At 55.7% G+C, this 11,008-nt stretch overlaps 1 protein-coding gene across 5 annotated transcripts in view; it reads left to right on the top strand.

Moving 5' to 3' along the window:
• Col18a1 (collagen type XVIII alpha 1 chain) overlaps window positions 1–11,008 on the top strand; it is a 109,538-nt gene that overhangs the window by 46,097 nt on the left and 52,433 nt on the right. For 2 of the 5 annotated variants that reach the window (XM_026785520.1, XM_026785519.1), the window contains exon 1: window positions 4,991–6,628. The exons of 1 other annotated variant lie outside the window; for it this stretch is intronic. In XM_026785520.1, coding sequence (XP_026641321.1) covers window positions 5,104–6,628 — 1,525 coding nt within the window. In that variant the 5' untranslated portion in view covers window positions 4,991–5,103. Of the gene's footprint in view, window positions 1–4,990; window positions 6,629–11,008 lie in introns of those variants that run through there. 2 more of the 5 variants (XM_013351204.2, XM_005360240.3) reach the window with 1 other exon arrangement.

The raw sequence follows: 11,008 nt of genomic DNA, 5'->3' as shown, positions 1-11,008 counted from the left end.
GGGGGCGGATTTGCCGGATTGAAACACAGCTGAAATGGTGCCTTTAAAAGGTTCCCGATTTGGTAGCTCTCGAGTTCCCAAGAACCCTCGTGTCCCTGTCATTCCAGAGCTGGCACTGATGGTGCAGAGGGAGTGGCTTCTTGCATGGCAAGAACTTGCTGTGGCACACCCAAGGACCTTAGCAGGCAAGGGTGAGGGACCGCTCCTATCTTGGTACCTTGATTCAGAAACTGAGATAAACTCATTTGTCCTCCCAAGTGCTTCTAGGTTTGCTAGAGGTGACTGTTCCCCAGAGTTTTGCTACTGCCCCCTTTGACCAACTCTTGAGCCCTGTTGGCAGGAGGAGTCACATGTCACTATAGTCGCCAAGGGCCAAGAGAGGACCAGCATTGACTGTCGGCTGTTGTAGGGAAGCTTGCACCAGTCCTGGAGGCCACGTAGGCCCTCTGTCTCAGGAAGTCCTCCGTGCTATGTTGGCTGCTCGGTTGCCTCATAAGCGAGCTGGACAGAACACGGCTCTCTAGAGGTCAGCACAAGCGTGGTCCCGTGGAATGGCTTGTTTTCCAGGTTCCACACTATAGTAGCTCTGCGAAGAGGAGCCTCAGCTATGGCTTCCTTGATGGTTAGACTTGACAGACTACCTGGGCTATGTCAAACAAGTCAGGCACGGGTGCCTAGGGATAGAAGTGACGTGTTTCCTCACAAGGTGACAGGCAACAGCAGGAAAGCCAGCCCAAGGGCAGACTCAGGCGTGGTCCAAGAAGGCCTCAGGCTTTTCCTTAAGTCACTGGGTTGCCAGTGGACGTGGGCTTCTAGGAAAGTTGTTCTCACAGCTTCCGGAAAGAAGAAAGGGAGCTGCAGGCCGAGGGTTGGGAATCTGGAATGTGAGGGAGGCCTGCTTCTGAGGCTTTGCTTTCCTGGGGGACACTGTATGTTGATCCCCAGGTTTCTGATCAATTCTTCCTATTCTCTAGGAGCTGGAGTGGGGGCTGATGGGCAGTACTCTCAGTGGCTGCCTGGGGGTTGGGGGGACAGTGTGACTGAGCTTGTGATGAGTTAGTTCCTCAAGAACTCAGATGTTTGCTCCAGGGCCACAGCCCCCCCTCCCCAGCCCCCATGTTCAGCCCTCAACCTGCACCTGCCAGGGAATGAACCTGAGTCAGATGGGCAGGGACTCCAGCCTAGGCCTCTCTCCTCCTCACCAGGTTCTTAACCTTAGACAGTGCCCCCTCTGCCTTTCCTTGGGTGTAGGGATCTCTTTCTCTTTAGCTTGGGTTCTCTCCCTGGCCTGGTGGCTGCTATTATCTGGGCCAGGCAGCCTCCACGCCTCTCACAGATCCTGCATCCTACATGACACTATGCGGTCCCTCTCCAAAGGGCCTGAGGTCTCCCTTGACCAGGCAGTGGCAGGGAAGTAGGTTGGTGCTGCTCCCAGCTCCTCAGTTTCTGTCCTCTCTCCCAAAAGGGTGATATGGCATTTGAAACCCTGACCTGGTCTCCTGTGGGCACACAGAGTGATACCAGATGGGACCCTTTACAAAGGACTGGGTGGGGCTGGGTGTGACAGAGATGACAGCCTCTGGTAGGCTCGGACCTTGGCTCCCTGAATACACATGTGTTTTTATGAGCATTTGTGTATGTGTGACTGTGTGAGCATGAGCATGTGTGTTTGAGTGTATTGAATAGGCATGTACGTGTGTGTGTGTCTGTGTGTGTGTGTGTGTGTATGTGTGTAGGTACACCTGTGTGGGAATGTGTGTCCGTGAGTGTGTGCACATGTGCATATGTATGGATTACACAAGACTCCTGATGGAAGCCAAAGCTTGGGCCTGAGCTATGGATCCATCCATGGTGCTCGTGAGGGAATTGCTGAATATTTTATGTTTCTGAAATGAGCAGCAAGGTCAGGGAATGCTAAGCATGAGTGAGTGCTGGGCACAGTGGCCACTCAGGGCCAGAGGGCCTCTGCCCTCCTACACACGTCCTTTGAAATAGGAGCTGCTCCCATTTCATTGCTTCCACCCCTGGCTCCTGGCTTCGCCCGGGAATTTCTTGCTGAGTCCCTGGGTGCACAGCCAGCCTGCCAGGCAAGAGGTTCGAGGAATAACCATTTGAGTGAGACAGGGGACGAGGACACGACTTGAGTTTAAGGTCCTCTTCCCTGCCATGGGGCTGAGTCCCCTCTCCCCGCACATGCAGGGGAAGGGTTCTGGACTCTGTCCTGGGATTTTCCAGCGACACTTGGAGGCATGAAATCACATTAGGGAATTTTCAAGCAGACTGTTCACTGGGCACGTCTAGAACAGATGTGAGCGTCGTGGGGGATTAACTTGGAGACGTAGAACGCAGGGGCACAGATGTGTGCACATGACTGCCCCACTGTTAGAGAGGGACTTGGTCTCCAGCTGTTTGCAGCTGGATTCTGATCCAAACAACACAGCCTTGCCCTTTAGACAGCCATTGATTGATGACTCCCCACACTTGATGTGAGGACAGTTGGGGACATGCCTTGGGGCTGTTTCATCACAGGGCACCATTGCCACTGCACTCAACCTTGGGGGAGGGTGGCAGTAACTGGAGACAGCGTAGAGACAGTAGGACCAGGAAGGGCCGGCTGGCTGAGGCTAGAGAAGCCACATAGTGTAGACCCTGTGGTCAAGCTATGGCACGTCATTACACGAGAGTGGATGTGTGTGGTTTTGTTCATGTCCAGGCTGGCAGGTGCCATTTCTTCACTCTTGAGCCAGGCCCATGGCCTCTGTGTTTCTATTTCTTCACTCCGCTGAATGGGCTCTTACAGGGCACTGGGCATGTGTCTGGCTGGTGTGGGGATTTTGCTGAGGCCACGCTTGTACTCCCTTCTCTAGGATTGCTAGCTTCGTGGAGAATGGATGGGAAGACATTTCTGTCCATCTAGATTCTTTCATTACTGGGGAAACTGAGGAAGGAAGCCACAGATCTCTCGAGTGACAGCTGGAAGCAGCGCTGGAGTGGGGTCCGGTCCCACTTTGAATTATTGCTGGGAACCCCAGGCCGAGGGCAGGGAAGGGATGAACGAGGTGAAGCCAGTGCTGGGGAGAGAGTGGCTGAGCTCTGTCCCCTCTGGTGAGCCCTTCTGAATGGGACTAAGGGTGGCCATCCTTGGCACCGGCTACTTTCCAGTGTTCATCTCAGGGTGATCCTCGCCACCTTCCTGCCTGCTGGCTGTCGGGCACCTGTTTTTATGGTGATGTTTTGGCCTCTCATTCTCAGGTATCTGCCTGGACCGAGTTCCTGCCCCTCCGCTTCTGTAGCTAACCTGTTCCTGTTGGTCCAGTTCCTTCCCATCTACTGAGGGGACTTCCCTGAGGGCTACTTCCTGCCTCCAGGCTCCTCCTGGTCCTGAGACTGCCCTCCACCCTCCCTTAGGGCACAGGCTCCAGGCACCATGCCCTCCTCCACCCTTACTTAGGGCACAGGCTCCAGGCACCATGCCCTCCTCCACCCTCACTTAGGGCACAGGCTCCAGGCACCATGCCCTCCCTTGGAGTCACTCATTTAGCATCCTGCCGGGACACTGAGGGCCTGGAGGAAGCCTGAGAAGCTGTCCTTGCTGTCCCAGGATAGCTGGGATCCATACTGGCTTGGACTTGGTGCAGAGCTGGGAAGGAGAAATATTCTCGCATAAATGAAGACCTTTCCTGGGTTGGGGGTCCTAGGTGCTGCTCTGGTTGGAAGGGTCCAGATAGATATGGGGTACCTACGACATCCTAGAGAGGCCAAGCCCATCCCATCAGACCCAACATCCACAGAAATGAAGCCAAGGAGACAGAATGCCCCGCAAGCCCCCACATTCTATGGTCCTGCTCCCAGGACCCTGCAGGGCACCGCTCTCTGCCTCGCTCCCATCACGACTGAAATGGGTGAGACATGCACCCCAGCCTCACCCAAGATGGGTAAATGCAGTAGAGTAAGAAGCACGGGCGCCGTGAGTGGTCCTGGTCCTGTCCCACTTCTCATGGGACCAGAGCAAACTGCGGGATTGACAAGCCGCCTCCAGCTCCTGGTTTATTCAGCACACAAAGCACAGAGCTGCGGACTAACCTGGAGAAGTGTGCACCTGAGCTATGCTGGAGCAACCTCAGTGTCCTGACTCCGTCTCTCCCGGAACATAGCCTGAGGGGATGCCTGGTAATGGTGGCGCCCCAAGGCACAAGAACTTGGCCCCTAGCTCTGTTTTAGCCCCTGGACTCTACTGAGGCTGTGGGAAGGACTCTCTCCTCAGCCTCACTTTGAAGGACTTGGGGTGATTAGAATGTCCCCACAGGCTACTAAGCGATGTCATGCCCTCTACACAGAGCTGGACTCCGTAGGACAGGAGGCAGAAGCCCACCATTGACAGCATAGCCCTTGGATGAACCCCATACAATTTCCTTTACCTTCTTCTTGAGGCTTAACTGCTGCTCCAGTCGGTCAATTGGAAGAAACTCCCAAGAGAGGAGTTAGTTTTGAAACACTTGCAAGGACCTAGAGACACCAATGAAAACAGGGCAGGTCAAGTGAGAGAATTTAAGAATAGAGAAAGAAGTAATATGCCCATCAAGGCCCCAGTGGGGACTCTTGGCATCCAAGGAACAGGAATTGATGGCTAAATTGATGGATTTAGGGTTTGAGCAGGTTAACTGGGGGGCTGGGGGTAGGGAGGGGGTGAGGGAAGGAACAGACACCCACCCTGTCTCTGAAGCAACAGCTGTAACAGCAAGCTGAGCATTCTTCCAACTCCATTTCATCACAGAATGGTGGCCAGCCGCCAGGACTTCCGGGTGTTCTCCAATGCAGGCAGTAGGAGCTGGGGCGCCGCCTCTGTGTCCCCAAGGACCCGGGCCAGGCCCCCCACACCCCCACACACTCTCAGCAGCAAACTCAGCCGCTCTAAGTGGTATAAACTGGAGTTCCACCGGGTATCCCTTGGCTGCCTTTCAGCTCTGTGGCTGCTCCTGGAGGTGCGGAAAGGAAGGAGTTAAATGGAATCTGAAGGTACCAGTTGGTGGGTCACCTTGATTCTCAGGCTGGGTTCCTTCCCTTCTGCCAGAGGGAAGTGGCAGAGGAGTGAGACTGGGAAGCATGCGTGGGGGAGGGTGGGGACCTGGCAGGCCCCACCTCCAGGACCACAGGAGCCGCCCCAGCTCAGAGGCTTGCACTGCTCTGATGGCTCCCGACCCCAGCAGATGCCTCTGGCTGCTGCTGTTGCTGCTCTCCTGCTGCCCTGAGCCTGCCAGGCCTGACAACAATCCCCTGAATCCCTTGAATTCCCTCAGGCCTCTGGTGTGGCTGTGGTCCACCAAGACCGACGATCCGGTCTCCAAGCCCCAGATCAGTTCACCTGTGCAGTCCACAGGGAGCCCCACCACGCACGTGGTCCCCCAGGATGGCCTTACAGATCAGCAGACGACTCCTGCCGACCCCAGGCTACCCCTGCAGGATCGGGAAGCTGGCCAGAATGGGACCCCTACAGCTCCTGCCCTCCCCATTCCCCCGACGGCCTCTGCCGCGAGCCCAGACATGAAGGAGGAGAATGTTGCCGGCGTTGGAGCCAAGATTCTGAATGTGGCCCAGGGCATCCGGAGCTTCGTTCAGCTGTGGGATGAGGACACGGCTACCCAGAACTCTGCTGGGACAGAAACCTCGGCTTCCACGATCCCTACAGTCCTCCTCACTCCTACCGAGTTCTCCAGCACCCCCCAGGAGGGTGAGACCACTCTCTGGCAAAGCGGAGGCATTCCAAGTTCTCCAGATGTTCAGACAACCAAGGCCGGCACCCTGGCTGTGCCCACCCAGCCATCTCCCTCCCTGAACAGCCTCCAGGCGCCACTGAGAAGACCCCCAGGGCCACCAGCACCCCCAGGTAGAGCTTTTCTCTCTCCTACACGAATCAGGGCTCCTCCCTGGGGGAGCCAGAAGCCCCCAAGGCAGCCCCGGCATCTGGAGGGGAACAGACTCTTGCCTGTGGCATCCAGGCCCAGCCAGCAGCACCGACACTCTGATGTCCACTCTGACATCCACGGGCATATACCTCTTCTGCTTCCCTTGGTGACGGGTCCCCTGGTGATGGCTTCTCTGAGTGTGCACAGTTTACTTTCTGTCCCTTCCTCTGACCCCTCAGCCCAGCTCTCTCCAGTAGCAGCTTTACCTGGGCTCCCTGGTGCTTGGGTTTCCCACGTGGCTACCTCTTCAGGTTCTGAGCTTTCCAATGACTCTGCAGTGCTGGGAACTGGCTCTCTGACCTCTACCAGCCGATGCCTGCCTCTGCCACCCACTTTGACCATCTGCAGCCACTTAGGTATTGGACACTTCTGGCTGCCTAATCATCTAGACCACAAAAACAGTGAGGAGGTGGAGGTCACTGCACAGGCATGGGGGCACCTCCTCCAGACAAACTGCCATCCCTTCCTTGCCTGGTTCTTCTGTCTGCTGCTGGCTCCCTCGTGTGGCCCAGGCCCACCACCTGCCCTGCCACCTTGCCGTCAGTTCTGTGAGGTCCTGGAGGATGGATGCTGGAAGCACCTAGATGAGGGCAGGCTGCCTGTCAAATGTGCCTCGCTCCCTTCTCAGGAGGATGGGTACTGTGTGTTCATTGGGCCAGCTGCAGGTAACCAAGTGGCCACCGTCCTCCCCTTTCCTTTTGGCTTTGTCAAGAGAGCTCAGCCAGGGCTGATGAAAAGCTTGACATAGGATCCCCGCCCGGCCTCACCGAGCCTGGTGATGGCACTGGAGAGGTGCTGGGGTTCTGTGAAGGGGAGGAGCCTGGGGTCTGGGCGTGGCTATGACCACAGGTTCTATGTCTGCAGCAAGTGTGACAGACCTGAGACAGAGAGACAGTCCTCGCAGAGTTAGCCAGGTGCTGTCTCGGGCACAGGCTGGAAATGGAGAACCCAAGCAATAGTGTGTTGGAGGAGCTTTGACTCCTACTGAATTCCAGCTGCTCCGTCCTTGTTCCTAGCCTCTGAGCCACGCTGTCTGAAGCTCTCCCTGTAGCCCCAGACAGCCTAGTCAAAGGGCTGAAAAATGCTAGCCACACAAGGAGGACCATAGGCCCTGGCCTCCTATACAATCCACGTGCTTCTGCCAAGCCAAGATCTGAAGCTCTGCAATACAACGCTATGTGATGGGTAGGAAAGAGGAGGGGGCCATTCTTCAGATAGTCCCAGGATCAAGGCAGGGCAGGGACAGTTGGACCAGGTCCCAGGTAGGTAGCTTCCTTTTGTGTCTGGTCAGGGACCAGGCCTCTAGATCGTGCTCCCAAGCTGTGCTCCTGACTCCCCAGCTACTGTTTGCATTGGGAGGCCTTGGCCAGCCTGCAGGGCATGACATCTGTCCTCTGCGGGAGGGGAAGCGGCCTTGCCCTAAGCCAATGTGCTCAGGAGCTGGGAGGCTATGCTGGGCTCAAAGGGGTGTCTGCTGTGGGTTTGTAGGCATGCAGCCACGAGGGTTCCCTGGGACTATGCTGGGAATCATCTTGTTGGATGCCAGCAAATGAACTTGGATGGTTCCTGACAAGTTGCTGGCTCAGAGCCTGGTATAGCAAGTAAGGGGCTACAGGTAGGGCAGGGTCAAGCCCTAGAGAGATAGTACCCATTCCCAGGAAAGAGGCACACGAGGAACTGCAATGGAGGAACAGGTGTGTGTGTGGGGGGGAACACTTATTGTGACACAGCTGGGTAAAATCTGAGCCTATAGCCCTGGGGTCGCTTCCCAGAGGATGAACAGGACTCTGGCTGAGAAGATGCATTCAGAGGGTGAGTGACAGGCTACAGGCAGAGGGGCTGGATGTGTGGTCTTGCTCCAGGAAGGACCTGGGCTGTGCAGAAGCCCAGGGGATGCTCAAGGCTTCATTAGGGGCCACAGCTGGACCTGAGAGGGTGGGGCTGGTGTCACAATGAATCCCACACACATTCCACCCTTGAAATAGCTGAACGTGGTCTGGCTCAGGCCTCCTCCCGGCGGAGGCCCGCACCTGGCCACAGCTGGCAGAGCCCATCCTGCACGGTCAGCTCCATGGGGATGTGTCTTGACAGGAGAACAACCTACCTCATCTTCTGTTGGGGCCACGCAAGATGATGGGGAATCATGTGGGCTGCTAGCCAGGGTTAGGAGGGCCTGGCCATGTGTCTGCTTCAGGGGCAGCCAGAGGCTATAAAGGCATAGGTCCTGTTAGGTGCTGGAAGGAAGGCCACGCCTCCTTTGGGTGAGGGCTCAGCCACATGGGGTGCAGGGCCAGAGCTGGCACATGAGGTCCTTATAGTGGAGCTTCATGGGACACTGATGTCTTTAACTGCGGCTGCCTGGTCAGCCAGGGGCAAAACATCTGGACACTTTGGGCTGCATCCCCAGCAAGGTCCTGGGGACTGGTCCATCAGCATTCATGTTCCCCATCTCTGTAGGCCACATCTGGGTGCCAAGCCTCATTGAGCAAATGCTCCTTTCCAGGCAAGGTGGGTGGGGGAGACGTCCATAGAAACTCAGGGTTCAGAGTAGGAGAGTCCTTACCTCCTCTGGCCTCTCAGCCTCTCTTTCCCAGGCTCCTCCACTCCAGAGGAGCCCCACTCCTGCCGGGCCTCTGTGGCAGGCTGATCAACTCCTACCCCAGCATGGAAAAGGACACCAGAAAGAAAGCCGAGGACGAAGATTTCACCCCTCCCCCACAGTGTTTCTCTAACCCCTTAGTGGCAGCTGTGAGCTTGTAGAGTGGGAGGTGCTGGGGCAGGGACAGTCCTTGACTATACCAGGGGGCACGGGGATTGGGAATAATGAGTTCCTACCAGGGAGCATGTACTTCCTCCTGAGGGTTTGACCAGATCCATGGTGGGGCTTTCCCACTATAATGTGGGCCCTGCCCCATTCCCCTCACCCAGGCCAGTGGGTGTAGCCTGACCCTCTGCTCACTCTAAGCCCCTGGCCTTGCACACCTGGCCTTGTACTCACACTTCAGAACCCCCACAAAAAGCGCCCGGACTTACACACCTGACGTCAGTTAACTTGAGTTTCTGTTTAACTTTGATCTGAAGAGACAAGGTGTTTCTATGGAAAAATACCTAACCACCTACCTATATACGCCTGGTGCAGCAGGCCTGGCCGTCTGCGTCTACACACCTTGCCTTGCACACCTGGCTCTGTCTAGCATCCTGGGGCCTCTGTGCTCGCTTGTCTAGCCAAGCTTGTAGCTCCACACCCACGTCTTTTCCTCTGACCCCCGAGGGAGACCAGGAGGGTATCAGCGGAAACATGACAGCATTCAGCTGGTATGTGAGGTGATAGCTGGGAGTTAGGGTCACCCCACGGGAGCTCCTCCACATGGCTAGATCCTGCTGGTCAGCATGCAGCTGGGTCTCTGGGAAGGGTCCTAGGTATATCAGCTTGTCCTTTGGGTGTATGCAGGGAGAGAATGAGGGATGTGCAGGAGTATAGCACCCAGGGTCCTCGCCCCTGCTTCCACTAGTACTGACCTCCAGCCACCTACGAGTAAGGCTACTGTTGGGTCTGCTGCCACCTCCAGGAAACCCTTTGGCTGAGTGGGGTCTGGGAATGATGCAGAACTTGAGTCAGGGGCTACATGGAACCAGGCATTTGACCTCATTCTCACCCCTCCGTGTCTACCCTGTGAATGACAACAGAGACAGGTATAATTTCCCAGGGAGCCTGAAAAGCTCTTGGGAGAAAGCAAGGTCTGGGGGTGGGGGTTCAAATTCTGCACTTGCAACAGGCTGGCAGACATACTAGGTGCAACTAAGAATCACCCAGTGTAACTGAACCTCTGGTCTTCGTGGACCATGCTGGCGGGTCGTGGAGCATTTGGAAAGCGGTGGGAGTGTGTTGTGGGGGGCTATGCGGGGTTCATCACTCTGGAAATTCGCAGATGCCCCGGGTGCTCCTTCCACCCAGGACCCCATGGGCTCCCAGCTATTCTCACCTAGACTTTTATCTGGCTCCTTAATCAAATGTGAGTCTTCGAAAGGCTGCTGGTCTTTAGGACGCTTCGGTTAACTCGGGTTTCTGTTTAACTTTGATCCAAGGAGACAAGACCCCTCCGTGGAAAAATACCTGAATGCTTATCTCTCACTCCTGGCAACCTGCAGATAAATACTGTGTGTATGGTGCTAGCTGAGCTATCCACAGACCTCACTTCCTCCCAGATCCCTGTGCAACTTGGGGCTCTCCAGGCTTAGGGCCCAGGTGAGCTGCAGCCATAGAAGGGCAGGAACCTGGAGAACCTCCTGGACCTGATGAACATCCAAGGATTAAAGTGTGCAGTGCAAGGGCTTCATATGCAGATATGAAACAGTGACCACTGAATTGTTTGGCATATCCATCACCTGTAAGGGTTACATTTAAAATCCGCTCTCTCTGAGCAGGGGTGTGTGTGTGTGTGTGTGTGTGTGTGTGTGTGTGTGGTGTGGTACTGGGGACTGAACCTAGGGCCTCACACATGTCAGGCAGGGTCTCTGAACCACACACCAGCCCTCTCTAAGTCTCTGCACATGGTACACACTGCCCTCTGTAGTCACCCACTGCACACCAGGTCTGCAGAACTTGCCCAACTGCCAGACTGGAGCTCCTTCTTTGCCTTGGACTAATGTCTCTCTGTTTCTACACCTCCACCAGCCGGAAAGCCACACTTGGGTTCAACGTCTTTAGGTGGTGAGAGTCCACCTGGGAGGTTACGTGGTGTTTGTTCTGTGACCAGATTGTTTCATTTAGCACAGTGCTCGCCGGGTGTCTCTGTGTTGACACAGGATGGGGATTCCTTCATGTTCAGTGTTGTGTGTGAGCACAGCACCTTCTCTTTCTCATGTCCATGAACACCCCTGTGGGTTCTGTGTCATGGTTGCTGTGACTACCGAGGGTTGCAGTAAAACTGGGATATGGGTGTGTCTTCCACAGCCTGGCCTCAGTCCCTTTGGATGCTGGAGATCACAGTGGCTCTATTGTGTGTGTGTGTGTGTGTGTGTGTGTGTGTGTGTGTGTGTGTGTG

This window comes from Microtus ochrogaster, linkage group LG2 (assembly GCF_000317375.1).
Source record: "Microtus ochrogaster isolate Prairie Vole_2 linkage group LG2, MicOch1.0, whole genome shotgun sequence".
Classification (NCBI taxonomy): Eukaryota; Metazoa; Chordata; class Mammalia; order Rodentia; family Cricetidae; genus Microtus; species Microtus ochrogaster.
The sequence above is the reverse complement of the archived record's forward strand: the minus strand, read 5'-3'. Positions and strand labels throughout refer to the sequence as shown.